The sequence below is a fragment of the Apteryx mantelli genome, chromosome 3 (genome assembly GCF_036417845.1).
Source record: "Apteryx mantelli isolate bAptMan1 chromosome 3, bAptMan1.hap1, whole genome shotgun sequence".
NCBI lineage: Eukaryota > Metazoa > Chordata > Aves > Apterygiformes > Apterygidae > Apteryx > Apteryx mantelli.
This window is the reverse complement of record NC_089980.1, coordinates 31,281,070-31,308,714: the sequence shown is the minus strand read 5'-3', so window position 1 is coordinate 31,308,714 and position 27,645 is coordinate 31,281,070. Positions and strand designations below refer to the sequence as shown.

At 37.7% G+C, this 27,645-nt stretch overlaps 1 protein-coding gene across 1 annotated transcript; it reads left to right on the top strand.

The window, feature by feature from the left end:
- The first annotated feature begins 171 nt into the window (after positions 1–171).
- Positions 172–27,193, top strand: LYPLAL1 (lysophospholipase like 1). The gene is made up of 5 exons (XM_067293053.1): positions 172–301; positions 4,322–4,421; positions 14,901–15,070; positions 26,182–26,297; positions 26,935–27,193. The coding sequence occupies exons 1-5, from the start codon at positions 217–219 to the stop codon at positions 27,172–27,174; spliced, it is 711 nt and encodes a 236-aa protein (XP_067149154.1). The 5' UTR covers positions 172–216; the 3' UTR covers positions 27,175–27,193.
- Positions 27,194–27,645: the final 452 nt, after the last annotated feature.

Below are 27,645 nucleotides of genomic sequence, written 5' to 3'. Positions count from 1 at the left end.
GGGGGGGAAGCGGGGCCGGGCCCGGCTTCCAGCGCGGCGGAGCGGAGCGAGGCCTCCTCTTCCCGGCCCCGCGGCGGCGCCGGAGCGAGGCCTCCCCTTCCCGGCCCCGCGGCGGCGGCAGGGCGCTGGAGCGCGGCGAGCGGCGGGGCCGCCTCTGCTCTGCGCCGCGCCGGCGCCGTGGGCCGCGGCGGGGCGGAGCGGAGGAGAGCGGCGGGCATGGCGGCGCCCGCGGCTCTGCAGAGGAGCGTGGTGGCCCCCGCGGGCCGCCACACCGCCTCCGTCGTCTTTCTGCACGGCTCAGGTGCGCGCTGCCGCGCTTCCTTCCCTGCTGCCGCGGGAGCGGGGGGCGGGCCGGGGCGGAGGTGTCGGGAAGGGGCTTGGCCGCCGCCGCCTCCCCCCCGGGGCTGCTGCCCTCCCGACAGCGGGGCGGAGGTGACGAGGGCCGCCTCGCCTCGGCACGGTGGCGGGGCGCTGGGGTGACCCCCCCGGCGGCGGCCGGCGCAGCTCCCTCAGGCCGCCGCGATCCGGTCCAGACTGGTCCGAACCGGCCGAGGCGCGGCGCGCTGCACCGGGACCCCCGCGGCGCGGCCCTGAGGGCAGTTTGTGCCTGTCTCTGTGCGCCCTGGCCTTTTCAAGAAAAAAAAAGGGGGGGGGGGCGGAAATCCAGTGTGGGCAAAGTGGTGTGTGTGTAGGTTGACGTTAGTGTTCGGGCTCTTTCTGTGCGTGAAGTTGGTCAGTTGAGTGTGTTTTGAAGATGATATCTTGCACCAGCTGAACTTCTTCGCCAGGAGAACTAACGTGTCCCGAAACATTACCTTTTAATTCAGCTTTTTTTTAAGGGTAGTCACATGCAGAGGATGATTTCCATACATAAAATGGCAGGTTTAAGTCAGAATTTCTAGAATCAGATTGTGATTACTATTTTCTTGAAGAAAAAAAAAAAGTATTAAGACTGTCTTCTTTGTATTAGGTAACAGTTTTAAAAGATCCCAGCTCTTGTCCAAGTTTTATGGTCACCATATGCAAAAGGTAGTTAATCGCATCAGTGAGCAGTCTGAGGGGAGAGGGGGATTTTTTTCCTTAGAGGTTATTTTTAACCAGATAAACAACAAAGTCTATCTGACCTTAAAAAACAACAACAACAACAAAACCAAACAAATAAACTGAGACCCCACATAGGTCTTTATTAGATCCGGGCCTTGGAAATCTGTTCTGTTTAGCTGTGTATATGCATATGTTGATGTGCTTCACTCCTTTGGTATTTTCTCTTAGTTATATTTGTAGCCGATGCTTCTATTTAACAAATAAATATGTGGTTATTAAAATAATTTAATTTTGGTAATCTAGTTTAACTTTGATTTTCCGCAGTTTTATAAGTTAGAAGAGAATAAAAATGAAGGAGAATTGATGAGATGTGTTGAGTTAATGCTAATGCTTTAATGCTTGAGGAAATAATTTTCTCTCAAGTTGGAGGAGTGAGGGAAGATTATGGTTAGAGGTTGATTCCACATGTGGTTTAAGTACTCTACAATTTTTCATTTTTGATACGATTTTACTCAGTATTTGCAGTGGTGAAGTAGGAGGGTGCTTTTATTTGGTTTTGTTTAGCAATTCCACAAAATAGAATTTAAAGCAGAAGTAGCCACAGTTCTGCTGCTGTGGCCTGGCGTATAAAACTGAATTGGTACCTTCTACACACTAGTTGTGATGGAAAGTGGCAGTCAAATGGCATGAATCCATTTAGTTCATTATGCTTGCCTCAGATAAATTATAACAAGTGGAGAATGTAAATGCAAAATGGAATAGGAAAATAATAGAGAATTCTCAGTGCTGTACATCTAGTTTTAGATAAAGGCTCCATGTGGTAGCTCAGCAAGGAAGGCAAATGGTCCTAAGTCAAGCCTTAAATCTATAATAATTTTATAGACTAGTTTACAGCTTTGCATGTATGCATGGAAAATACAGAAAGAAAATTTGGAAATTCAACTAATATTTGAAAGGAACATTAAAGTTCATATTTTACTTGAGAAGAAAAAAAGGCAACAGTGCTGCTATCAGTTTATTTCAGGTTTGGACGCAGACTCAATATAGAATTGACTGTGCTTTGTTTGCCTTTTTTAGTATCATTCAGAAGAACAGAGAATGCTAAAATCTAAGAACAGACTGAAAGGCAAGCCTTTCTGAAGGCATTTGAGTTTTGTTTGGTGTCACTGTCTCCTCTCTTCCAAATTCTGTACTTACCAAATAGGAATTCATTATCTATGCATGCACGTATGGGCAGGGATTGTAAAGCATTTGTTCCAAGGGGACACTTGGCACACGGGAGATCAAAGTCACATTTTCTCATACTTAATGAGCGTTCTGTAAATTGTTCATTGACAAAGTAGGTTCATGAACCGTAGGTGCTTCTGCTGATATTGGTAAAGCTTAAGAAATATTGGAATACCCCCTCCCCAATGTCTCCTGAAACATAAGGAGTTTGTAAAGACTCGAGTCTTCATCCCACAAACATTTAGAGAGTTGACCTACTGAAGGGCCAGACCTGTGCAAGTATTTGCAAGGCCTAGACTTTTGCTTTCTAGTCAAAAAAAAGGATCGTATAGAGAAAAATGTATATTCAAGCCTCCTTAAGATATGTTGTTAATATATTAGTTGACAGCAACCCTGATCCATGCATTTCAACGGTGTTTGCTAAGAATCAGAGATACATTTTGATTTCAGACCATGTTACTACTTAAGCAAAGTGTATGTAGGAATGTGGCCAAAACGTGTTCTGAAGCATACAATTACATCTTTAACTTTGGTTTAACTGTCTAACATAGCACAGAATAAGAAGCATGCCAGTTTTGGGACCCTATTGCTTATTTGTCACTTGAAGTATTTAGGTCAAACAGAGAACTTCATGGTTATGCCATCTGTGCTCAAAAGGAAAAATATGCTGATTTTGCATCCCTTTTGCTTTTTGTTTGTTATTCTGAAGACGCATTAATTAATTGTACATGTAAATAAAACATCTGAATTTTCTTTGAATACTAAAGCAAGAAAAAGCCTCCTCTGGTTGAGGAATTACCATCACTCTAACAATAAATTAATATGTTTATGTGTCTTTGTTCAGATTAACCCAGGTAATATGACAGTAAGCCTGGGTTAGGACAGTAACATGACTTGTGGTATGGCCAATTTATTAGAATAAAGTGAATTCTTAAGTCAAAATGACCAATTTGAGATACAATAATATTGAAGACTATTAACTCAAATAGGCAGTTTGAGTTGAGAATATAACGGAGCCTTGACTTTGAACAAAACTAAAGTCCTATAGCACAAGTGGTAGTAGTAAAATTCCAGTTTGCTGAATCCCTGTGGAATCTGTAGGTTGAACATCTCTGCAGATTGTACTGCTGCCTGTGATAAACTGTATTCCTTGATGGTCCAGCTTACTTAATCCTACAGCACTGTTTAACTCTTACAAGGGACTTCTGTGTGGATGGTGGTTGGACAGATGACTGTGAAGTTATATTTGAAGGTACCAGTGAAGCAAAGACAAGCTCAAAGGGTTAGACAAATGTCTGATGCATGTATGTATGTTTATCTATAAGCATCTGCATAAGAAGTCATTCTATATATCTGTCCATAGCACTGAAGTTGGTAGGATTTTTGGCTACAGGCTGAGTTGATAGGACAGAAAAAAATACATTCCCAGTCAGATCTCAACTAGTTTCCAAGCGTAATTTTAAAGAATTAAGGTTTTTGAGGAGGCTGCTAGATACTTGAATCCAAATACGTCTTGAATGCTTTTACAAGAACTTTGGGGTGTTTGAATGATACTTTGCTTGAAGCCCATGTATAATAATAGCATAATTAAATGTGAAGATTCTTCTTATTGCTCTTGACTGAATTTTGAGGTCAGTTAATATAAAGTGCTGTAGTAAAAAGTAATTATCTTAAGAGGAGCAGCATTTTTTTAACTCGCTTTTGAAGTATTCTCCCCTATTTTTTATCACTGTTATGAGCAAATAAGGTAAGTTGCAAGAGGTGAGGCTTTGTGCTTGATTAGGAGGTACTTCAGCCATTTGATGTAGTAAAGTATTAATTAAACTTACACTGTGGAGCATCTTAAGGAGTCTGTTCCTGGGAAGCTTTGAGTGCATCTTCATTGGAAAGGGAATTGAGGTTATTCTTGAGAGGATTTATTTTAGTGTTTTGCAGGATTAACTTTGTGGTTTATAAATAAAGTCAGTCTAGTATAAATATCTTTGACATTTTAAAGTCTTCCTTCTAAATGCACAGAATAACTCTTGCTGTACTCTTCTGTGTGATGCAGGTGATACTGGCCAAGGAGCAAGAACATGGATAAAACAAATTTTGAATCAAGACATGGCTTTCCAACATATAAAAGTAATTTACCCCACAGCTCCTGCCAGGTATTGTTTACTATATTTTAGCAGTAAGATTATGTTACTTTTTTCCAGTACTGTAAAATACACATGTGAATATTGGCGTAGATCATCATGACACTTCCTTGTTCTTTCTCAGTGTATACGCTTTTTGGCAAAACTGGAGCTCAGCAGTGCTTTGCTGCCCAGGACTATGATTCTAAGTGGATAAGATTTCCTATAAGTCACAGTTTCTAATTCACATTCAAAGATTGTCCTCATACACTCTCTCCATCTGCTTATTGTAAATAGAAGAAAATATGCCTAGGTGTGTTGTAACAGTATTATAAAGCCATATTCTGGATCACCATTTCATCTGTAATAACTTCTATAAATTAACCAATTAAATATTTTGTTGTATTTAATGCCAGGCTTCAGTTCTGATAGGTGGTCAGTCTTTGTGACAGGGAGGATGTGAACCACAAGAAAGGTCTTCAACTGTTGGAGAAAGGACTGGGAATTAAAATTACACATTTCTTTTTCTTTTAGTTTGAATCCTGACCCAGCTGTTCCAAAGAAACTTAAGCTCGACATTCTCATCCCAGGAGGCTGTAGGCACAGATCTCGTTATTAAGTGACACTGTCTGTTCAATGGTATACTGGAAATAGAGATAAAAATATTTACCCCTGGGAATTTGAAAGTGTATGAGGTCAAATCACACAAAGGCAAAATTTGGACACCTACCTCCAAATATGGCTATCTAAAGACACGGCCTTATATTTCATAGATGTTTAATTTTTCTTAATAACAGGTAATTTTTTGAGGTGTCTGTGGTTCCACGTTAGGAAAAGGTTTCTTTTAAAGGTAGTAGGACTTTAGTTTCCTTCTGAATTTGTGCCTAAGTATGAATGTAAGAATAGGGCTGAAAAGAAAAGGAAGTGGTGGCATTCTACATAGACTTTAGAGGTACAGAGGTTTGAAAGTCAGAAAAAAAATTCTTGGAGGGTATAAACAAGTGTAATAGCAGATTTTGTCTGGCAGTCACTTATATGTGAAAAAAACTTTCCTTGACTCTGTATTTTTATGATCTACTTAAGCAGGAAAAGCAGTTGAGAGATTGCAGTGTGAATGTACTCACTGTGTTGCAGAAAAATCATGCCTATGAGTAGAAGTCTTTGAAGAAGTTGTGTTGGGTTAGTAAGCAGTGAATGTGATTTTTCTGTAAATAACATGCTCCTTACTTCATTGATGATGGGCTAAAGCAATGGCTAGAATTATCAGTAGCACATCACAGATCTGCAGGGCCCCATTTCTTGCCTATCAGAAGTAGATACTGGAGAAATGTAGAAAGTTTTGCTTCCCTTTGGAACGATCTTTCTTAACATGTTATTAGCAGCCAAAGCACCTCAAATAGCATCTGCTAGGCTAGTGCTTCACTTTTCCATTACACTGGACTTCTGGGGTCCATTCTCGTTTGCTTGGCCTTTTCTTGTTTTCTTGTTGGGTTTTTTTTGTTTGTTTGTTTGCTTTTTTAGATTATTATAGATATAAACTATGTGTAGATGATTAACCAGCAAGATCTTCTGAGTAAAACAGGTGGTGGTTGTGGGAAATTTGTTTTTAACTTAAGGCTGTGGATTTCAGTTCTTCAGTAAACAAATGTGAAGCACCATACTGTTGCAATTAAAAGGTGTGAATAAACAGTTGACATTCCCGCTTTCTTTAAGTGGAGGTTGTTATCGTTCTTTTCGAGAGCAAATTGAGGTCATGCATGATTTAATTCACAAGTGGCTTTTAGCAAGGCTCGGTGAAAAGCTGAGCATTGGAAGAATAAAAAATACCTACATTGTCTTTGACTGGCAATGGGAAGTACACTTAGGAATATTAGTGTACAGCCCTCTTGCTGACAAGTGACAATAGCTGACATAGTGAAATAAAACAGATGCTGTGAAGTACAATAATGTTTGTCATTGTTTGCAGCAATGCAGAAGCAAAGTCTGTGATGATAGGTATTATTGGTTGACATATAAATAGCAGAAACCTCTGCGACCAGTGTTATTTTGGTATTCAAGCCCAAAACATACTGTGCTCTTTGAAATGTTTGTAATGGTTTCTCTCCTTTCTTTGTCAGAAAAGAAAAACAAGGCCTAGAACATCCAAACTTGAATAGCATTAAAATAATAATTAGATACTTGAATACACGGTCTGATTTTTTTTTTCAAGAATCCCACATGCTTCTTGCACCAACAGAGGAATTCAGCGTCCTCAAAAATGGGACCTGTGGGTAGAGAGTTGTGGGTGTGCAGATATGCTCAAGAAGGTTCTGATCCAGTCTTTGATCATGGGGATACAGAGGGATATGCCAGTGAAAAGCTGCACTCACGAGTGAGGTTCTCTGTAGATGGCACAACCTGCCACTGTGTTGTCAACTATGGGAGCAGAGTGCAGAGCTTGCCAGGAGGTTTTGACGTTGATGATGAAATCAAAGAAAAGCTTGAAGCTGGACAAGGCCATACTCGAATTGCTTGGCTTATGTGCTCTTCTGGCAAAATGCTGCTAATATAGATGTAGCTCATACTCTACAAACTCCTGTCTTTTCCAGCATAGCTTACCACATACACGTTAAACACTCTCAGTAAAAGTAGTTATGCCAGTAAAAGCAAATTTGATGATACAGCTGCAAAACTAGAGGCTTTTGCAGGATAAACTGCAGGTCAGGAATTATAGCTCTTCACAGGTTTGACTGATATGATTCTGCTGGTAGTTTGATTGGCCTTACGCAGTTGAGTGGCCTTATACTTTCACTGACTCTACTAATAAGAGTTCTGAAAAGCACTGGAATTTATATTTTTCAACAAAACATAAACATTTCTGTTCTTTGTGCTGGCTGGGTGGATTTTGTGTTTGGGTTTTGTTTTCTAAATTTTATTCCAGGCACTGAAATATACGTATTTTTCATTTACTGTAACAATATGATTTGATTCAAAAGTCAATACATTTGAGAATTATTTGGGAAAATCAGTCCAACATGTATCTAGAAGAATTCTAAAACATGTTTTCTGCTTGGCTAGTACTGATTTCAGCAAGTACTAGAGAGAACACTTTCATTATATGAGTAAAAGCAATAGAATATTACTGAATTAAATTGGTTTGGACTGTTCTCTATAGGTCTCTCTTAAATGTTACAGACAATTCTTTAAAAAAAGAAAAAAAATTTTAATCACTTTTGTAATGTGCAGGGTCTGTGTAGAGAATGAACACCAGCTGTCCCTGAACAGGTAAAGTATTTGCAGCATATTGTCATGCTCCCTTTTAAGTGTTTCCAGAGCCCTAAGAGTCTCAAGTTTGCCTGTTTTCTCACTAGAAATAACACAACGCAGTTAGAAATTACACTTTTTTTTTAATATGGTCAATGACACTAAGTAAAATTTTTATGATAAGAAGGATGCTTGAATAGAAAAGGGAGAAATTTATGAAGTCTCAACATGATGCAGTTGGGGCCAAATCTCGCCCAAGTGAGTTTCTTTGAAAACTTAAATTTTTAGATTTCTCTTCTCAGAGAGGATTTGTTCTTTCTCTGGCAACTGGGATACGGAAAATAAGCAGAGAAGTTGTTTTATTCTAACAGGTTGTTCTTTTAAGTTTACCTAGTTTTCTTTCAAGATCAATGATACTGTACATAGATTTAAGTTGATAAATACAACTAAACTTGTATTTCCTCCCCCTCGTAATTTTAATATGTATGTTCTAATTAAAAAGGAGAAATTCAAATTGTTGTGCTAGTAGCTGATGCAATCCTTAAAGCCACGTCTACAGTAACAGTTTTGAAAAAAAGGATTTCCTTTTTTTTCTTTTATTTGGGTCAGGATGGCTACAGCTTTAAATACTGTTTCAGCTGCTACAACTGTGTCTTAAGCGTTCGGTTTCTATTGAGTTTCTAAATCAGAACTGAATACCACCCAATATAGACTTTTTTAATAGAAAGTGATAGTTTAAATTGGCATTGCAGGAGCTAACGTGGTAAAGTAAAAACATTTAGGCTTGTTTTAATAAGTATACCTTACCTTTTATAATTCCCTTAAAAATCTAGGTCAAAGATCCTTTGCATTGTCTAGCATTCCATTCTGATAGTCTTTCTCTTCTGCAAGTCAGAAAGTAAGCTAAAAATACTACTTGGGCTATTTTGTGGATCTTTTTGACTTTCACTCAACATACCTTTCTATGGCCAGTCGGTCTCGCTGCAGAGTTGGTTGCCTATTTTTTCAGTATATTCTAACTTTTCATAGTCTATAGTATATATGGCTGGTAAGGACTGTTCAGCATTATGTGCACTGGTACTCTATCCTTTCATCTAAGTTCACATCGTTGCTTTGCTCCTGGGTGGAAATGAGTTTTATCTCATTGTAGTCCCCATTTGGCCATATCACAAAACCACCAGACAGTTTGGCACCGTTCAGCTGCATTGGCAGTTTCTACTCATGAGAGGCCCAGAATTGGAAAAGCAGCAGGGGTACTGCAGGTCAGACTTGAGATGGATTGGGAGAGCTGTGTAGGGGAGCGTGCATAGTGCCTATCATACTATGTTTGGCTCAAGCAAATGTTATTAATCCTTCACTTTTGTGAGCCCTAACCTCATTCATAAATTTAACACAAAGAAGGCTTTTTAGAAGAGGAATTTTGAGGGATAAATGGAAAGGGGTTTAGTTGGTATAATGGGGTTGTTCTTTAGTCTACTCCTGCTAGTAGAAATATACCATATTCTGCATAAAAATGGTGAAAGCATGTTTGGAGGAACTTTCTATTTTCTTTTTTATTTCTTTTCTTGCTCTAAGTAAGGAATGTATATATTCAAGCAAACATGTAATGCTTACATTATATACTAAATATCATGCAGAATGCACTAAGCATGTGGCAGAGATGCTTGACATTTGCTAAGACATGCTTGGGGGAGACAAGTTAGAATATAATGGCAATGATCTTGGACTACTAATCCCTTTAACTACATCCCACTCTTAGATATCCTTCCTCTCAGCCACTTTTTAATGCAGAATTGGAAACAGTATTTTTTGTATGGCCCCTCCAGCAAGCAGTTGTGGGGTTCTGAGTTATGTTTCATCCCGTGCCCATGCTTTACATTCTTCTGTTGTGTGTGGGTTGGAAGTGTCTGAATTTTCAGTTTTGCTGTGCTTAGCCAGTGTAGTTCATCCATCCTCAACGCTGTTTGTCACCAGCTTGTAAAAGATACCACTCTGAATCCCAGAGTGCCTTTCAGACCCCGTAATGGAATACTAATTCAATTTGACCCCTGGTTTGCTACTTGCTGTTTTCTTTCACTGAATTTATGAAGCAGCCACTAATAGCTGGTTGCTAAGAACTTGGCAGTGTGTGGAAAAGGTCATTTGCAGTCCACACAACCATAGCATTATTGCTGTTTCTCTGCTTAATAAAACAATCCCTATAACTGACCTCCCCCCTCCAAAGAAACAAAAAACAAAACCAGAAACAAACCCTGACATAAAGCTCAGTAGGTCAAATTCCGCTTTTATCACAGCTTCCTTTATCTTGAGATGAATAAGAATTCTCCCAGGTAACAAAAGCCATAGACGTATTATTTCTTCAAGTGACTATTCTGTATTGGTTCCATTAGGTCTCATTTCAGGTGGTATGAATCCAGAACAACTTCACTGAAATCATTTATGTTTAAACTGATGTGGCTGAATGAACAGGCCCAGTATGGAACAGCTGCAATTACTCCTCACAGAAATGACTATTCCCTTCCTTTTGTTTTTTTAAGTATACTTTCAAGTTTAACTTCTTTGAATTTCTGATAGATCTTATACTGTCTGTGTGTTACCGTACTGCAAAGCTGCATAGTTAACCTGTGTTGAACCTCAGTTTTAGTGTAAGATATACTTTGGACTATAGAATTTTGAATTATGCTTCTGATTTGAAAAGGTGAATTCTCTCCCCCTTCTTTATTTTTTCAAATTCACTTTCTGTTTCAAGTAGATGATGGGAATTGAAAAGCAGAATTATGGACCAGCTTTTCTGTTATGATGGACTAGTGTCGGCAATGAGATTATGATAGCATAGAATTTGAGACTAGTGAGTAAATTTGCTTTCTTCGGAAAAACTGCCATCAGCTTTAATACAGTCAAGACTTGATTCTAGAGCTTGAGTCATCTTCTGGCAGTGTACATTGTAGATTTTCTCAAAGGGATGCACAGACCTGCAAAAGGCAACATTAGAATGTCTTATTTAACTTTATGCCTTTTATTTGAAAGGAGATGGATATGGGAAGGAAGCAAAAGCGAGGATTTCACAAATTTGGAAGTATCTTTCTCTATTTAAATCCTGAAGTCTGGCTTCACTGCAAATTCTTCGTTCTATCTGACATCTCAAGAAGATCTCACTGGAACTCCAAGAAAGCTGTAAGCCAGCACCTGGGCTGGGTTTTATTCAACTTTATCAGCAGAGTGATTATAGTGCTGAGTGTAAAGGCAGTGATATAACTTGTGTACCAGGAGGAAGAGTGGGGGAAGAATATTTGCTATGTATCAAAGTACTGTCTGCTACTCTGATGTTTCTTTTTTAAAGCAGCTATTATTACTGGCCCATCTTTTGAGGTCTTCTTTCAAGTTAAATGTTGGAAAGGGACAGTGATTTATTGGCTAACCAACAAAACACCTGTAGTTTTAAATGAATTGCTATACTAATAAAATCATTTTAGAAATGGAATTTTGCATGTTTTTTAGATCTGAATTTGAACCTTACATGGCATCATTCAGATGCTCTCCACTTATGTTAGCTTAAGGTCATTTCAAACTGTTTAGCACAATTCTAAACATGTATAAGAAGGTCTAGAGTGTATAATCCATGCTTCAGGAAGGTGGAAAAAGATGTTGGCATTGCTGCCATGCTTTCAGTATATTTTTGGTGCTAGTATATAACTACTTTTATTAGCAGGGGCTAACCTGTCTTTATTCTGTTAAAATGTGAATGCTATGTCATACTTTGGAACGTTGCTGTGAAATCTACAGAGAAAATTGCCTTTTGTATTTGAATACAAGTGTGAAAGATGGAAGGGATGACACATGCTTACAAAGATTTTACATGATATGTTATTTTTTAAGACATTCAGGTATTGAGCTCTGTTGGATCTTTCTGAGACTGTGGCCTCATATGCTCAGTCCTTGAAGAAGTATTTGTATGAGGAAACTATTACAGATCAATACACACCCTTAAAAAACAAGATCTATAAAGTAATCAGAAAAAATTATCTGGAGTGATGTTGAGGATGTTGGGAAGCTTTTTAAAGGTTCTATCCATTAGGGCGCCTGGAGTTTCTCCATGATGTTAGGTATTAGCTGTGACTCCTACCCTCCCTTCTTTTCTCTTTATTTTTACATGTTTAGAGTTAGTTCAACTTGCAGGAAGTTGCATTTCACATATCTTAAAAGTGAATGCAAGTTTGGAAGGTGATATACCTGGAGGGAGGATTCTTGTTCTCTTGTATGAGTTTGAGTCTTTCATGTGCTAGAGGCTTAAAAAACAAACAAACAAAAAAAACCCCCTCCTTCCCCTTTTTGGTTTGGCTATATATTTCTATTCAGAGTTTCAAAAGCACAGGTTTTAGACATGGAACCACCATTAAAAAAAAGAATAAGGGAAGTGAACCACACAAAAAATTCATTGGGACTATCGTTAGACTTTTATTTTTTTTAACTTAGGAAAGCAAGAAATCCAAACTTAAGGCAGACAATTTGGTCTGACACTGGCCTTAACTGACCATGCTAAGCTTACTGAAAGGAGTTTTCACTCCACTCTGTGTTCCTTTGCTTTTGTGCATTTCAGCCCAGCCCTTCATGTCATTGTAACATAGGGATTTTTTTTTCTTTTGTGGTTTAATTGTATGAAAAAATTTTGTGCTGTATTCTTGGAATTGTACAGATGATTCCATGCCAAACATATTTGTTTACCATGGTAATGTCTGAGTTGTAGTATGCCAGCTAATAAAGGGATTTATTTAAGGAACAAGGTGAATGACTAAAACAGATGTGCCAGTTGGGTGAACCATTAAAAGAATCTTATTTCTCAACTTTATGTAAAAGTTATTTTTAATGCATTTCTGAGAAATCAAATGTGGTTGCAAGGATGTTTTTGAGACAGCTGAAAGCATCTTGTCTATTTGCTTGAGGGTCTTTTTCTTTGAGCTTAAAACACATTAGTGTTTCATCTGTCTCACTGGAGAATTTGCAAAGACAGCAGGTATAAGTCCTGATTTTTGACATCTAATGAAGTATTACAATCTCATCAGGGATTTTGTCCTTATTCTGAATTGTACATTTTAGTTCTATCATTCTGTTGTGAGGAAATCTGTTTTAATATTTCTTTAATGTCTTGTGTTCATTTCACACAAATGTGGGTCTTCAGTCCATGGAAATACTGGGTCAACCTGCTGTAATAATACTGAAAGCCCATGTATCTTTTCTCAAATGAACGTACATTACTCTATTGTTACTAGAAAATAAAGCATTCTGGCTGCTAAGTATTTTTACAGGGAGATTGATGTAAAGGTATTTGAGAAAGACAAATAACATTTAATTAAAAGTTTTAGTTTCTAAGTGCTTAGTCTGTTGTACATTCTATCACCCAAGTGATTTCTAGAGACTCCATTGGTTCCACCGTTGTTGGGATTTTTTGCCTGGAATGTCTCCTTTTACAAATTGAAAAACTTTTGTGTATTAGAGATTCGTAATCTTGTTCATTAGGTGTTGATCATTTCATTTAGGAAGAATCCTGGAGAGATTGGTAGCACTAAAGAGAGGGGGAAAAAAAATTTTTATAATGTTTTCTTAAACTTAGCTTCAGCCTGTTGGGTGTATGAAATATTGCCACTGAATTTCCTTTAATTTAGTAGTTATCTTTTAATAGACAAGTAAAGGCTAATTTGGAAAAAAAAAAGTGTTACTCTTAATTCTGCTGCTTAAGTACATGTTAGTTTTGAATTAAGCAAATGAGGGAAAATGGTAGTGCATTGTGTACCTTAAGTTGACCGCATACTTATATGCTGTTTTGAGTAATAGTAGATTGTTTTGGTTTTACATACTCTTTCCTGAAACAGTGCCCAAATAGATGGAAAAGTGTAATTCATCTGTGTATCTTTCTGTTGCCATTTGTTGTCTCTTTGTTTATACTTGGTTTATCAGCTTCTAAGTCATGGGCCATATTTATTTCACATTCATAGCACCTAGCAGAAGAAAATCTGTGTTCTGTCATTTTCAACTTGTGTGAGTAAATGCAAATAGTATACTGCCTATTGTACCCTCCTAGTAATGGCAGTATTTCTAGTTTAGAAATAGAGCTTTACATATGTGAAACCTCTCTGGTATCAATAAAGGCAGAATTTGGTACTTCATTTAGAGTAATTGCAATAGTGGCTTTCTTATTTTAATAAGAATTATTAATCTTATTTTTTAGCTGCATTTTTGTTTAATTCTAGTAGTGAAAAAATTCAGAGAGAGAACAGAAGTCAGTGTTTGCATTTTTCACTGGGTTCCCATCCAGACAAATTTATCAAAGGCTGTCTCTTTGTAGGCAACGATTGTAATCTGATCTGAACTCATCTGAGCTTAAGTAAAAATGAAAAATGTGCCCCATGATTAAAAAGAGCAATTAAGGATTTTAGGAAGCTGGGTTTTGAGAGGAAGCATTGATCTCAAAGCAATACATTTGGTATTGAATTGTGTAACCATTGCAAGGCAGTTAGATCACCTTTCTTAGGATTTCAGGGCTCTATTCATCTTCTTTATTTTTTTAAAAAAAAGCTGCTTTGAATTGTAGTTTCTTTGTTTATTTGAGGTTTGGGCAGCATATTAAGGCACTTAAGATACTAATCTGACAACACAGTATTGTGGGGAAAAAAGTATCGTTATATCTCTAATTTAGTGTCTGTGTGCCAACCTAATAAGCACATAGCATTTCTTTCAGCTATTTTTGAGATACACGCCTCATTAAGGTGAGGATTGCTGTATTTATTAAAAAAAAGAAAAAGAAAAGATTGACAGAAGGCAGACATTTTATAAATACTCAGAGGTTCACAATACGCAATTCCTGTCTGTTTCAACAAGAATAAGACAACTAAATCCCCTGGAGCTAGCTCCTGGAAAGCCTTATTTAGCAGTTACTTCAGTTTGCCCTATTACCAGGTGAATTTCAACCCTGACTTTTGTTTAGGATTAAGAATCTCTTGGCAGGGTTGGGATTTAAAATGTTTAGATGTTGAAGTGACTGAACTGACTGAAACTTGCATTTTATCTAGCTTCCAAATGCTGTTCCCATTCTTGAAGGACAATCTTTGGAAAGCAAGAAAACGTGGTTGGAGGTGAATTGAATGAGAATTGATGGAGGTCGGTCTCTCCTTGACTGGACAGTTACTGCATTGTGTTTATTTATCGTAGTCATGCCAAAGGCTTTTGATCTTATGCTTGGTTAATCATTTGGGTTTTTTCCTTCTATCACCCCAGGCCGTATACACCTATGAAAGGAGCCCTTTCCACTGTGTGGTTTGACAGATACAAGATCTCCAATGACTGTCCAGAACACATTGAAACCATTGATTCTATGTGCCGTGGACTTACAGACTTGATCAATGATGAGATTAAAAATGGCATCGCAAAGAATAGGATACTAGTAGGTGAGAAGGACGTTTTGGTTTGTTTATTTTGATGTTTCTAATCAATCAGAGATCATCTGCTTTGAATTTATTCCACCCTGAAAGAGTATGAGCAACTCCTGCAGCTGTTGAGCAGTCCCTTCACCAACTGATCCTCAAAAATATTGAATCCTTGTTAAAACCTTTGTCCAGTGGGGAATGTGGCAACCTGCAAGCAGTATTCTCAAAAATGTAGTTTAAAATTGCTTTTGTTGTGAACTGGTCATTTGTAATTGTGTTTTGAAATATATGATGAGTCATGTTTTACTTAAAATGTGGTTTTTTTGCTGATTGCTTTTAGCCTTTTTGAAGGATGGGAAAGCGTGCATGCCCAAAACTATTTGTATCTTTGAAAATGCATATGTAGCATATAAGTAATCATGGGCTTTTCCTTTCTGCTATAATACTTTGGGATAAATTAATTCATGGAGAAACAACGATATGTGTTAAACATCACTACAGATTAGCACTTGGTAATAAATGACCTGTTAGCCATCATATTTTATATGCATCTGTCTTCCTATCCATCTTAAATTTTCACAATTTCCAGCGACTTTCACAGTACTTCTGTGAAATAAATAGCGGGAAATTGAGGCACAGAGGTTGAGGCCAAAGGAGTAGCCTGTGTTAGAGAGGAGTCCTTGGCTCCCTGTCCCATTCCCAGACCGCAAAGTATTTCAGGTTTGGGGAAAAAACTTTTAATGTGGGAACTTTCGAATTTATGGCCAACTGAGTCATGTCATCAAGCTCCTAAGTGGTGGAGCCACTACCATTCAGCCAGGGTGTTTTCTTGGTCCAGCCCCATGTTGGTCTTTGAAGGCCTCTGTTTACTTTCCCTTTCTGGCTTACTGCCCTGTCTGCAGAACGCATTGTGTTGGATGGCTGTCAGCATAGTCTCTTTGATGTGACTTGCCTGTGTTATACCTGCTGGCTTGGAAACAGCTGAAGAAGAGCAGGTGCTTTCTGTAGGATTAGCTGGGAGATACTCTGTTTACAGATACACTCTGCTACTAGGATTTTTTATTTTTTTTTGTCTTTTCCCTGCAGCCTTCAAAATTAAAAGTAGTGAGACTGCAGACTGTGGAAGTTGCTTTACAAACTGTAAACAGAGTAAGGGAATTGATTTACACCAGTTGTTTCAGTCCCTGAATCATTTGGAAGTATCGATCTCTGTATCTAAATTCCTCACCTGTAAACTGGGAATAGTGATACTTATTTTGTCCCTCTTAAGAGCTTTAGTTTCAGGTTGCTTGAGAAGGGTGCTGTTTCTTTGCTTCTGTGATAGGTGCTACGCGTATACAGATCGCATCCTCACAGTTGAATCTAATATTAATGTAACAAAAATTAGGCAACTGAATTAGCTCCATCCAAAGTACAGAAAAGATCTGGATGCATGAGAAATCTGCTAGAGGAAATCTGTGTGTCATCTATGTCTACACAAAACAAAGTGTTCTTCTATGAGGACTTTGTGCTTTCTCTGCACTAGTTTTGATGATTAACCAGGATAAAATGCAATGGAGAATGAAGCTCAGAGATTCTGTGAGGTTTCTGTGTGTAAAGATTGGTTTTAATATCAATCTGAGTCAGCATAATGTGACATTCTTAGTTATTGTAGATGGGACTTTGTGCAAATACTTGCCCCTCTATTGGCATTGTTTTGTATAGAAAATAAGAAGTTATGTAAAGGCACCTCACAGCTTTATAACTTTTTTGACTGAACAAGTAACATGAGGTTGAGGTTTGGTTATTAAGATCTATGCAGTCTTTCTGCACCAAACTGTAAAGTCCGCTGGAAGAGGAGAAATGGGTGGCCTAGGATTTTTCTGAGTTTGTTGAAGACTGGTGTGCTGGAGGTAATGCAAATCCTGTCAGATCTTGTTAGATTTCTCTTTAAAAAGTCCGGAACATCTATCTGGTACAAGAAGAGTATTGAGGTAATCAGGTAGGGAACAGACAGCGGATTTGTGGATGCTGGTACAATAAAGCTGGAGGAGGCAGCCTTTTGGAGACGAGGGGAAAAATAAGATAATTACAGCAGAGGAAGTCACAGTGGAGTGGTGCTCTGAATGTTTCCCCAGTGCATTTGGTGATGTTGAGTAGTGTTGGCGATCAGTATTCCGAATACATGTCTTATTGTACATGTCTACATAATAGGTACATATCTTAATGTGGAAAAAAAGAACCAAAAGAGTTGAGAAAAGAGATTGGAAATCTTAGAAGTCTGTGAAGGACAGCGGGAGGCCTTTTTGGATAAGTCATAAAAGCTGAGAGGGCAGTTGCATGAATGAGAATTTACAGGGAATGAGATGGGTTGGTAAAGGGTTAAGGAGAACTGCATTGTGGGACTATCTGTTTTGCAATGAGTGGGAGTTTTAACGAGTGGAAAAAAACAAAATGAGGGTAACAAGATTGAAGGTTATGGTTTTATATGGAATACTTGACTAGAAATTACAGACTGAGGATGAGTGTCAGATACTGTTAGATGAAGGAAAGCTAGGTGTTAAGCAGGAACGTGGGTAGCTGCTGACAGCTCTGAGGTGTGGGATAGGAAGTAAAGATCTGAGGGAGCACTGTGCAAAAGAGAGTGAGCGGGAAGGAAGGGGAAGCAGGAGTAGGCACTCAAGCATTGGAAAATAAGAAGCCCAGTACCTGGTGGGGGATGATTCTCTCCGTTCAAACTTTCCACCCAGCTGAGGACTGTGGGTACAGTAAGATCATCTGTTCTAAGAGACACTGCAGCCTGTGCTATTTGCTTCGGTAGCATAATTAGCTCTGAAATGCAAAAGCGGCTGTTTATAGAACAGAACTCTAAATTTGTGGAGGAGGTCTAGGTTGTGTGATGCCACCACTTTTCTGTATCAGAAAAAATACTGGAGAAAGTTCGTTTTTAAGAGCTGCTCTATGAATCTACCTTTAAAGAACAAAATATTTTAATTCACTGGAGGTAAACAAAGTCCATCATTAAAACTTCCCTATGAATTCTGCGCCCCAGCATACAGTAGTACACAGCTCATCTACCCATTCCTGTTTCTTGATAGTTCTCATGGGTGGCTTTCCTAATAAAACAGAAGTCCTTCAAAGGGAGCTGCCTTCTGCTTCATTAAGGTTTTTTTCCCCTAACCTTAAAGGGGAAAGAAAAGAGACTGTGACTTAAATATATAATTATTCAAAAATAATTATATCATCCTCAGAATTTGATAATGGAAGTCAATTTCTTGCCAAACATTCCTGTAGAGTTACTCTTACTGGTCTTCCTGGCTAATGCACTTCTTGCAAATAAGCCTGTAAGTAGGTTTATATTGACTTTGGAGATAAAAGAGAATGATGAAATCAGTCAAATTCTGATGCTTGGAGCTTTGATAGTACATTTTCTTAAAAACTGGTTGTATTCCTTCTTTATAAGGATTCATTGGTCTGGATTCATTGCTAAATTAGTTAAACAAGCAAATAATCACATTTTGAAAGCTGGGAGAGTCATATCTTTTTCTGTGTAAAGCTGAGTTGTTTTTTGGTTGGTGGGTTTTTTTACTGCTTCTGTAGTGATAGTATACTATAAAATAACTTCACTTACATTGGAATTATCAGAGATTTAAACAATCTTAACCTTGAATAATTCAGAAGCTCTTGACAGAAATGGCCACTTCACATCTGAAGCATTCTAATAGTGCTCACTTTTGTCAGCTGCAGTTTAATGAAAGGCTGTCTTGTTATTCTCTTTTTTTGGTCTTGATTTAGTGCTTCTTTCCTACTTTTACAGGTCACTTTCTGTATAGCACAGAAATGCTGATCCAAGCATGTTGGTCTCTGCCACCTGTAGTCACTTGTGTAAGCAGCCAGGGAAAATAAGCTTTCAATAACAGTCCTGTAGATTTGACTGTATGCCAGAAAACACATGCTTGATTCCTGACCCCTTGTACTACAACAATAACACAAGACACACAACCACTTTTGTTTATTGCTGGACTTCTTACATAGCTACTGAACCATGGTGGAAGTAACATGAAAGTTCTGTGCTTTTTGTAAATATTAGCATTTTCATCTCTCTCAGTATGTGTGAAAATGGGATGGGGAGGAAATATCTTGACTTTGACATCCCAGAGAAAGAAGGTTCTGTAAATATGGGAAGATGAAAAATCAACAATAAATCAAAAAAAATTGGGCAAATTGCACCTAAAATCTTGTTACTTTTATGTCTTTGGCCTCTAAGCCTTTTGCTATCACTTATATCATCTTGTAACTGTTGTATTTATTAGGAAAATGTTGTCTTTCGTTTAGAAGGACTTGCTGTCTTGCTTTCACAGGGCATATTCAGGGGTTTATGTTGCCATTTGTCACTGCAAGTATAATTCAAATGAGGTTTCTCTTTCTGTACCATCCATTATGTGGCTTCGTGGTTTATCTAAATTATACTTATGAAATGCTTGACTCAAACCAGTACTATTAGTCCATCTTCCCCATAATACCAGCAAACATTTACTAATTTTCAGTGCTTCAATGTAAATTTGCATTTCATTTCTACTTTGAGAGGAATGTTCTCTCTGCTTGTTTGTTTGCACATGAACTGGTCATTTAGTTTTCTTTCAGTTCTCTACTCTTCTTTTAACTTCCTGATGTGCAAGCAGAAAACATAACAAGTGATGCTTCTGTTTCATTCATTAATCATTCAGTAGGAGTTACAAATGGCTAATAGCTTTAATCAGAGGATAGGTTCCACCACTCGTCACTTTGTTTCACAACGCTTTGTGTTAGGACACACTTATACCTCAAATGTGGTGGTTGTCTTTTCCTGTCTTTCCCTTTTTGTTGATTATTGTGTGCCCTCTGCCCTTCCCCCTCCTCCTTTTATTTTTTGCTGCCCTCAAAGGTAAACTTAAGTCAGGTCTTCACATTCTGAGAACAAAGTTTTTTGTTTAGTAATATCTCCTGATGTCACGCGTCTTTCTCATTCCTGTTGGTGTAGGTTAAGTGCCAAGAATAAGGAGAAGAGGTATTCATGTCTGAGAGCACAGTGCCATAAAAATGCAAATGAAGGGATCAGCACGTGTAGATATTTCAGAAATAATCCTCAGTATTAAGAGACTAAGCTGATTGTAAAAATGACTGTAAAAATGCTGCAGTGTTGCAGCAGGACTGTGCTGTCATCCTCAGAAACAAACCAAGAAAACATAAAGGTAAGTAAAGCCATAGCTGTGAATAGGGTAATATCTGAATGAAAGTTAATTTGATGCTCTTCATGGATTTTATTTTCCTGCTTAGTGATAAAAATTATGATGCCTTAGGTACCCATGTTGGGTCCCCCATTACCACCCATATCAGTTGAAAATAAAGAAAGCATAACTGTTTTGTACTGTGAGATGATACATTAGAAAATATTGTGTACTTGTTTTTACAACAAAACAGTAAAACTTGTGCCACTTAAATATATATTTTTAAATGTTGTGTTTCAGCTGATGAGAAAGTTGGACAGCAAATTTATTCATGTTCCCAGTATGTAAGAAGAGGCAGTGTCTGAGCCAGTCAATGGAAGTTCTCTTTGTTCTTGTAAAGGCACTAAGAAGTTACTGACTAGCAAATAGAATAAAAAGACTGTCAGGGGTTGAAACCATTCATTTCAGTTTTGCTAGGATGTAAGGTTAGTGTTTGATGAAGTTTTGCAAATAGATTAAAAGGGCAAAATTGTTGCTCTGAGGAAATTCACTCGAGATAAAGTACATGTTGCAGCACTTACACAGGAGCAGTGTTCTGAGAATTCTGTAGGGAAGGGAATTTGCTGTTCAACTTACATTTGTACTCTTCTCTGATACTCATATATGAGCACTGATAATATATTTAATACTTCCATTCATGTATGAAAAAGGAAGGCCTAAACAGAAAGTCAGCTTATTTGCAGATGATGTGTAGAACAAGGTTTTGCTGTTACCATTAATAGAAGGTAAATCACAGAAAGTCCCTAGGGAGAGCAGAAAGTAAACTGAAATTTAGTTTAGGGGAAAAAATCACAATAATAAAACTGATAAAAATAACTCTTAAGTTGAAATATCAAAAAGAAGGGATAAATTAAGAATGAAAAATGCTGCGAGAATGGCAAGAAAATTAAAGTAGTTGATGTATTGTGACAGAAAGGGCAAAGGCAGTTTCTAACTGTGCTGGTGCAGCCTCATGGAATGGGAGGGTAATTGTCTCTCTACTTGCATTGTGCTGGCACAGATACCCAGGCACTATAACATTCATCTCTTGCCACTTTGTTACCAAAGCTGTACTGATGAATTTGAGGAAATGCAGGGAAGATGAAGAACACTTACTAAGGAGAATCTAAGGAAAAAATATTGCTTAAAAGAAACACCCTAAAACCCATCCCTACTCCCAAATATGAATCCTTATCTCCTAAATGCCTGGGGCTTAGCTTCTCCACTTCACCTTTTAAAGCTGTGCCGTCGTGAAGCAGCTCCTGGCTCTCACGCTCTTACCTGTGTGAGAAGAGCTAAAATTCTGTCTCTGCAAGTAGCATAAAATCTGTATTCAATGCAGGTTGCAGAATTCATGTGCTAAATGTGATTAATACTTAAGATTGTTTCCAGCCAGTGTGATTTCTAGTGTGAAACATAGCTTTGATCACTTAAATATACTGGAACGACCTAAGAAGTGACCTGGTTCATTGTTTTGTAAATCCGTAATCATTATTTACAGCAAATTGATTAAGGCATTTTACAGTCAGGTTTGCATGACTCAGGAAGCAAGCAGCAATGTAGAAAGCATGTTTGTCAGAGAGGTGTTTTTTCAATGAAGAAGAATGAAAACCTAAAGGGCATTCTGAAGTCAGGTGTGGGTCATTGCAAGCCCTTACGTGGAGCATGGAGGAGAAAGGGAGAGTTGTTAGCATTCTGTCATATAGGCAGGACACTTCTGAGAGAGAGAAGTTAAATAAAGAAGCCTTTGTTTTAGATAATAACGTTAGTCATTTTCTTAGATACAAACCCGAACATTGTTAGACAAAATACAAAGAGATGAATAAAGCTGAAGTTTGACAGTAGGTAAATATTTGGTTTCCTGAACTTAAAATAATGTTGAAGTATTATCAGGGACCTGATTGTCATTTCATATGGATATAAATTAGGAGCAAATTAATAGAAATCAAGATATGTAGGGGAAATGAGCTTAAGGTTTTATACAAACATTTTTATTTTTTTAAGGCTCCTAAGGCCATTTGTAAGCTGGAGAAGGAAGCTTTTGTTTTTATCACTGACACATGACAACTGTGATGTTCTGTCTTCTTCAAGCAGGAATAAATTACACACGAGAAACTCGCACATCACTGTGTGGCTGGGTTACCTTAACATATTTATGTATGATATTCCAGCAAAGAATGTTTTGTTTTTAGTAAGATATCACATGGGAATTCCCTTCTGATTCAGATTTTTTATTCTGAAAGTGAGGATCCTGTGATTGCAGCAGATCTTTTCAACTAGTAAAGCAAGTTACAAGCAGCTTTCTTCCCACTAGTCCTCAATGTGTATGGTCTGTGTAGTATCATTATCATCTTCACTACCCCCATTATCAAAGGGTCTTGCATGAAGTTTCTCTTAGGCTAAAAGAGAAGTGCTTTGCTGAATTGAGTATATTTTATATGTGCTTACCTTTTAGCCTGTCCATAAACATCCTTTGCAAGGCAGGAAAGCTAAAGTTAATGTAAATGGTTAAATGTTTTTCTGAAGCAGGGTCCATAAGGAATAATACTGTAATTCAATCACTGCTCCTGAGCATTACAAAGCCAACATTTTTTTTTAACTGTTTCTAAGCATTAGGATCTCCTTAGATACAGGTATAAGGAGAATACATGGGAAAAAAAAGCATGCTAGCAGATACTGTGTGTGTGAAAACAATTTGCAAGTTCTGAACTTTCATGCACGGTTTTTGTACCCTTCAGGAATACATTGGTCTCTAGCAAAGGGCTGGCTACGTACCCATCTAAGGTTGAAATGTTGTAGTGTCATTTTTGATGTTGATTAGCAGTCATGACACAGTCTGCTTAGCTGTGCTGTAAAGCTTACATATTCTTTATGCCGAGATCATTGGTGTATATAAGCATACCTGTACTTTTGTTTTGCTTACATCCTGTCTGTTGTATCACTTCCGACATTTATTTTGTGTAATATCTGTGCATTCCTCTTATTTTTCCTTAATCTGAATATTAAATTCTTTTAAAAAAAAATTTGATTGAACATGTGTTTTATATGTTATGTCTAATCCAGACTTAAACTTAAATGCTATCTTTTGTAACTGAAAAATTTTGCCTCAAACTATACATGCTTATTCCAGTTATTGTCTGTGAAGCCTTTACTATATGATATATACTGAGAGATTATTGTGGTATCAAGTGATAAACTGCAGGTTTTCCCCTGGAAAACCAAATTCAAAGAACTAGTCATTTGTATTACATTCTCTCATAGTAGCATGAGCCACATGAAAGAACCATTACCTAATATTCTTCTAAACAGAAGGTGACTGCATTGTCAAAGACTGCTGGTGAGTAATTGCAGATAGTGTTGCCAGATTGTGACTAAACGGGTACAAAATTTTAGATTAAATCATTTACAAACTAGTAATGAGTTTTCAAAGCAAACTTTTTTCTGTATTCTGAAACACTTTAAATAGGCTTCATTTTATATGTGCACAAAGTATATCTGAATTTGTTTGTAAGCAAATGCAAAATGGTCTTTGTAAGTATATATAAGTGTAAATGCTATTTGGGGGACTTTGGGATGACTGCATCATTCAGAATAGTCACAAGGAAGTGATGGAAGTAAATGATCAGATTCCACAGGAGAGAATAAAGAAAACTTGAGCACAAGACACATTGTTGTTTATGTAAGAACCTTGGGTAACTGTTGTATTTTATGTACTTTCTCAGATGGCTATTTCTTTCTCTCTCCATGAATGTAGGATCAGTGTTGTTGAATTTTTTGTGGTTTCTTTGTGAGTCTTGAGCAGTGTTATTTGCTTTATAGAATTGACCTGCATGTGACAGAGAGCACGTCTGGTAGGAAATGTTGATACAGGTGAAAGGCTTGTAGTAGTATTTTCATTATTTTTATTTCTATGAAGGCAGATTTCTTCAAAATTTCAGGTGATGCAGACTGTGAGAATTTCTAAGCTGTGCTCTGAGTTCATTCTTTCACATTCATTTATGCTTTTCCTTAACTGCCTGTATTTCTGAGCTGCCATGGGGCACCGACACATACTGCTTTTGGCTTGAAACAGGTGAAGATTGATGCATAGGGTAATACCGGGTCCCAGCTTTATTTACCAAAGGTAAATATCCGGGTATTATCAGACCCGGGTACATAGCTGCAGGACCGAAGGTGTATCCCCTAGTTTGAGGACACAGCTTTCCTAATTCAGTTAAGGATTGTGTTAGCAAAGGAAGGAAAGACTTCAGTCTTCCAACTTGTATATTCTTGTTCCTTCACCCCAAGATTCAAGTTCTGTGACTCAGGAATCTGCAGTTTACTGCATTTGGCCATATCCATCTCTTAAGACTACAAGGTGACAATAAGTAGAAAGAGGAATCAGAAATACAGTATAAGTTCTGATCAGAAATTGATCAAAAATCAAGAAACACTGTTGTGAGGGAGGAAGAAGGAAAGCTCTTCGAGTCTGGATTAGTCTAGTGTTTTCAGGAAAATTTACTACCCAAATCCAGCCAAATCTTCCAGTCATAGCATAGCAAGGAGTGTGGGCTAAAAAGGCCTCAAACCTGGCAGGACCTGCAGTTAAACATGCTGGAGAGGATTCCTCATTAGGGACAGCCTCACCATGGCCAAACTAATATATGCAAAGTGCAGCATTCTCTGCTTCTGAATTTACGTGCCCTAGGGATTTACTGTGTGATTCCAGGATCCAGTCAAGTACCGAAGTTACGCAGTTTGTGTTAAGCTTGGGTTCAGTGGTGGATACACACTGCTTCATGGCCGACCTCTGTTCAGCAGCTGTGTGAAGCTTCTGTCTAGCACAACTGAGTCAGCCCTGAGGGCTCACATAATCCTTGCAGAAGAGCCATTCTGAATTTTGGAGTCTTTGTTTTAATCACTTCAGAAAGATACCAAGCTGAATTGGTTTGGTCTTTCACCTATTATTTTTGTATTTCTCCTTCAATCTGTAATTGGTGTCTTTTGTGTAAGATGGTCTGTGCTCAGAATTTCACACCTAATTAACGCTGGTTAACTACCTGGCACAAGGCAATTGTATCACCATTACCCTGTATGCTAATGCTGTTCTGAGTTGAGCTGCAGTCAAAACCTTTCTCGGTTTTCATCTCTGTGCTAGGAGAGATTTCAGCAGGCCAGTTATTCCTCATGCTGATCATTATCTGGATGCAGCCAATATAATAGCCTATGTGCTGTATCCTTATAAAGTAATACTGTGGTCTGGATTTCTTACCTAATGAATAAGCATCTGTCATGTAAAAATCATACCTGAGGAATTATCTCATTTAAGGAATTAGTGTAGCTTAAGAGATGGATGGAACACCAAGTCATTAATTCAGCGACCCTGTTAGAACTCAGATGGGGTATGTTCTACTATTTATTACCTATCCTAAGGAGCAACGACAACCAAAAGACCTCAACCTGAGTGTGGTAGTGTAATGTGATGAATGTTCATTATTTAGGCACAACAGTTTACACAGATCTTGCATGCATGAATGGTACTATCTTAAGGGAAAAACAAGTTGCATAAAGAACAAGGAGAATTCTCTGTTTGTGGAATTTTGTTTTATTACTGTCAGAGAACATATAGCAACAGTGTTCAAGTACTTGGTAGGGACTGTACATGAATAGATTATACAGTCATGGCTTTTTTGGTTGATTTTTTTCTTTCTCTCCCAGGAATGAATCTTCAGCAGTTCTTTAGCTACCCAGCTTCTCAATTGAATCATAGTTTGTTTTAAGATCATTGTAACGTTTATGTTATTCAAGATGGTTTTGGGGTGCATTGTGTATAAAAGAAAAAAGTCTGAAGATAAAAATAATCAAAATGTATGCTGGATTACAAAGACATAGCAAAATCCAATCTTTTTTTATTTTGTTGCATCCCAGGAGGCTTTTCGATGGGAGGCGGAATGGCAATGCATTTAGCATATAGGTTTCATCGAGATGTGGCAGGAGTCTTTGCGCTTTCTAGTTTTCTCAATAAAGAATCTGCTGTTTACCGGGTGAGTATGTGGTAGGCTTTACAGAAATACTGCTTAGCTAAAAGATTAAAATTAAATCTGGCATGTTTCTTCATTTGGGGCAATTGATTAATATTCTAAACATAAGACATTTCCTGAAAATTGATAAGAAGAGTATTAGGAAAAAGAGTTTTTAAAACTATCCCTACATGATGTTTCATTGCTTTTTGCACAGACAGTACAATTATTTTGTTCAAAGTAAGTCAGTGCAGAAGGCAGATTAACAAATGAAATGCTGTGTAAGTTGTCATTAGTTATCAGAGATTCCATCTAACTGTAACTATTCTTTGAAAATTTGTAGTGAATTATAATACTCATGGGCTCCATCTGCTGTCATGATTTTTTTTTATTTTTTATTTGGAGAAGGACATAGCCCTAAATTTAAACCTTACCATTTGTCAGAGTTAGCACATTAGAAGAATTTGAAGTGCAGGGTTTTTTTCCCAGTGATGTTTCATTGTTTGCTTTTGTACAGGCAGTACAATATGCCCACTAAAAGGCAGATTAGTAAATGAAATGCTATGTAAATTGTCATTGCTTTGTTATAGAGTCACCATGTAACTAACTGTTCTTTGAAAATTTCCAATGATTTGTCTGACAGTGTTTCTTTTCCATCCAGGCTTTGAACAGAAAAGAAGGTGTCCTTCCGGAATTATTTCAGTGTCATGGAACAGCTGATGAACTAGTTCTTTGCTCTTGGGGTGAAGAGACCAACAAGATGTTAAAGTCACTGGGAGTGTCAACGTCACTCCGCATTTTTCCAAACCTTAATCATGAGTTAAGCAGAACTGAAATAGAAGAGCTAAAAAGCTGGATTGTAAAGAAATTGCCCATTGAAGTAGCAAAGACAAATGAATAAAAGATACAGCTTTCATGTACTTTCTGTTTTTTGATTTTTTTTTTAAGGTCATGCATGACAAATGGGTGTCCCATACACATTATATAAACAAAGCTTCAGGTAGACACTGTTATATTCCACACAGTTCACTCAGGTTGTGGCATGATGGTGCTATTAATACACATTTTATTGTATGAGTTTCTTTCTCTGCTCTCTTGTCCAGTTGTTAAATACACATCCATGTCAATCTATGGAAAATAATGACTGATGATATTAAAACGATTCTTAAATAATCAGAACAGTATTTGGGAAGAATTTCTCTGAGTTTTTCAAATCCATTTTCCTTTGTGTTCTAAGATGGAAAAATATACAGTAGCATGATTGTCTTTCTAATGGGGTTACGGCTGACAAAAGGCAAGTTACTCTCAAAATTAAAATGATGGGGCTTTACCTGTGGAACTAAATGTTCAAGTTAGTTCACTGAGAGTAGCC

Bases quoted from the DNA above. Each gene is read 5' to 3' on its own strand.
- LYPLAL1 (XM_067293053.1), top strand. From the start codon at position 217: ATGGCGGCGCCCGCGGCTCTGCAGAGGAGCGTGGTGGCCCCCGCGGGC. The intron at 302-4,321 runs GTGCGCGCTGCC...TGTGTGATGCAG, and splicing joins CGTCTTTCTGCACGGCTCAG to GTGATACTGGCCAAGGAGCA. The intron at 15,071-26,181 runs GTGAGAAGGACG...GTTGCATCCCAG, and splicing joins AAAGAATAGGATACTAGTAG to GAGGCTTTTCGATGGGAGGC.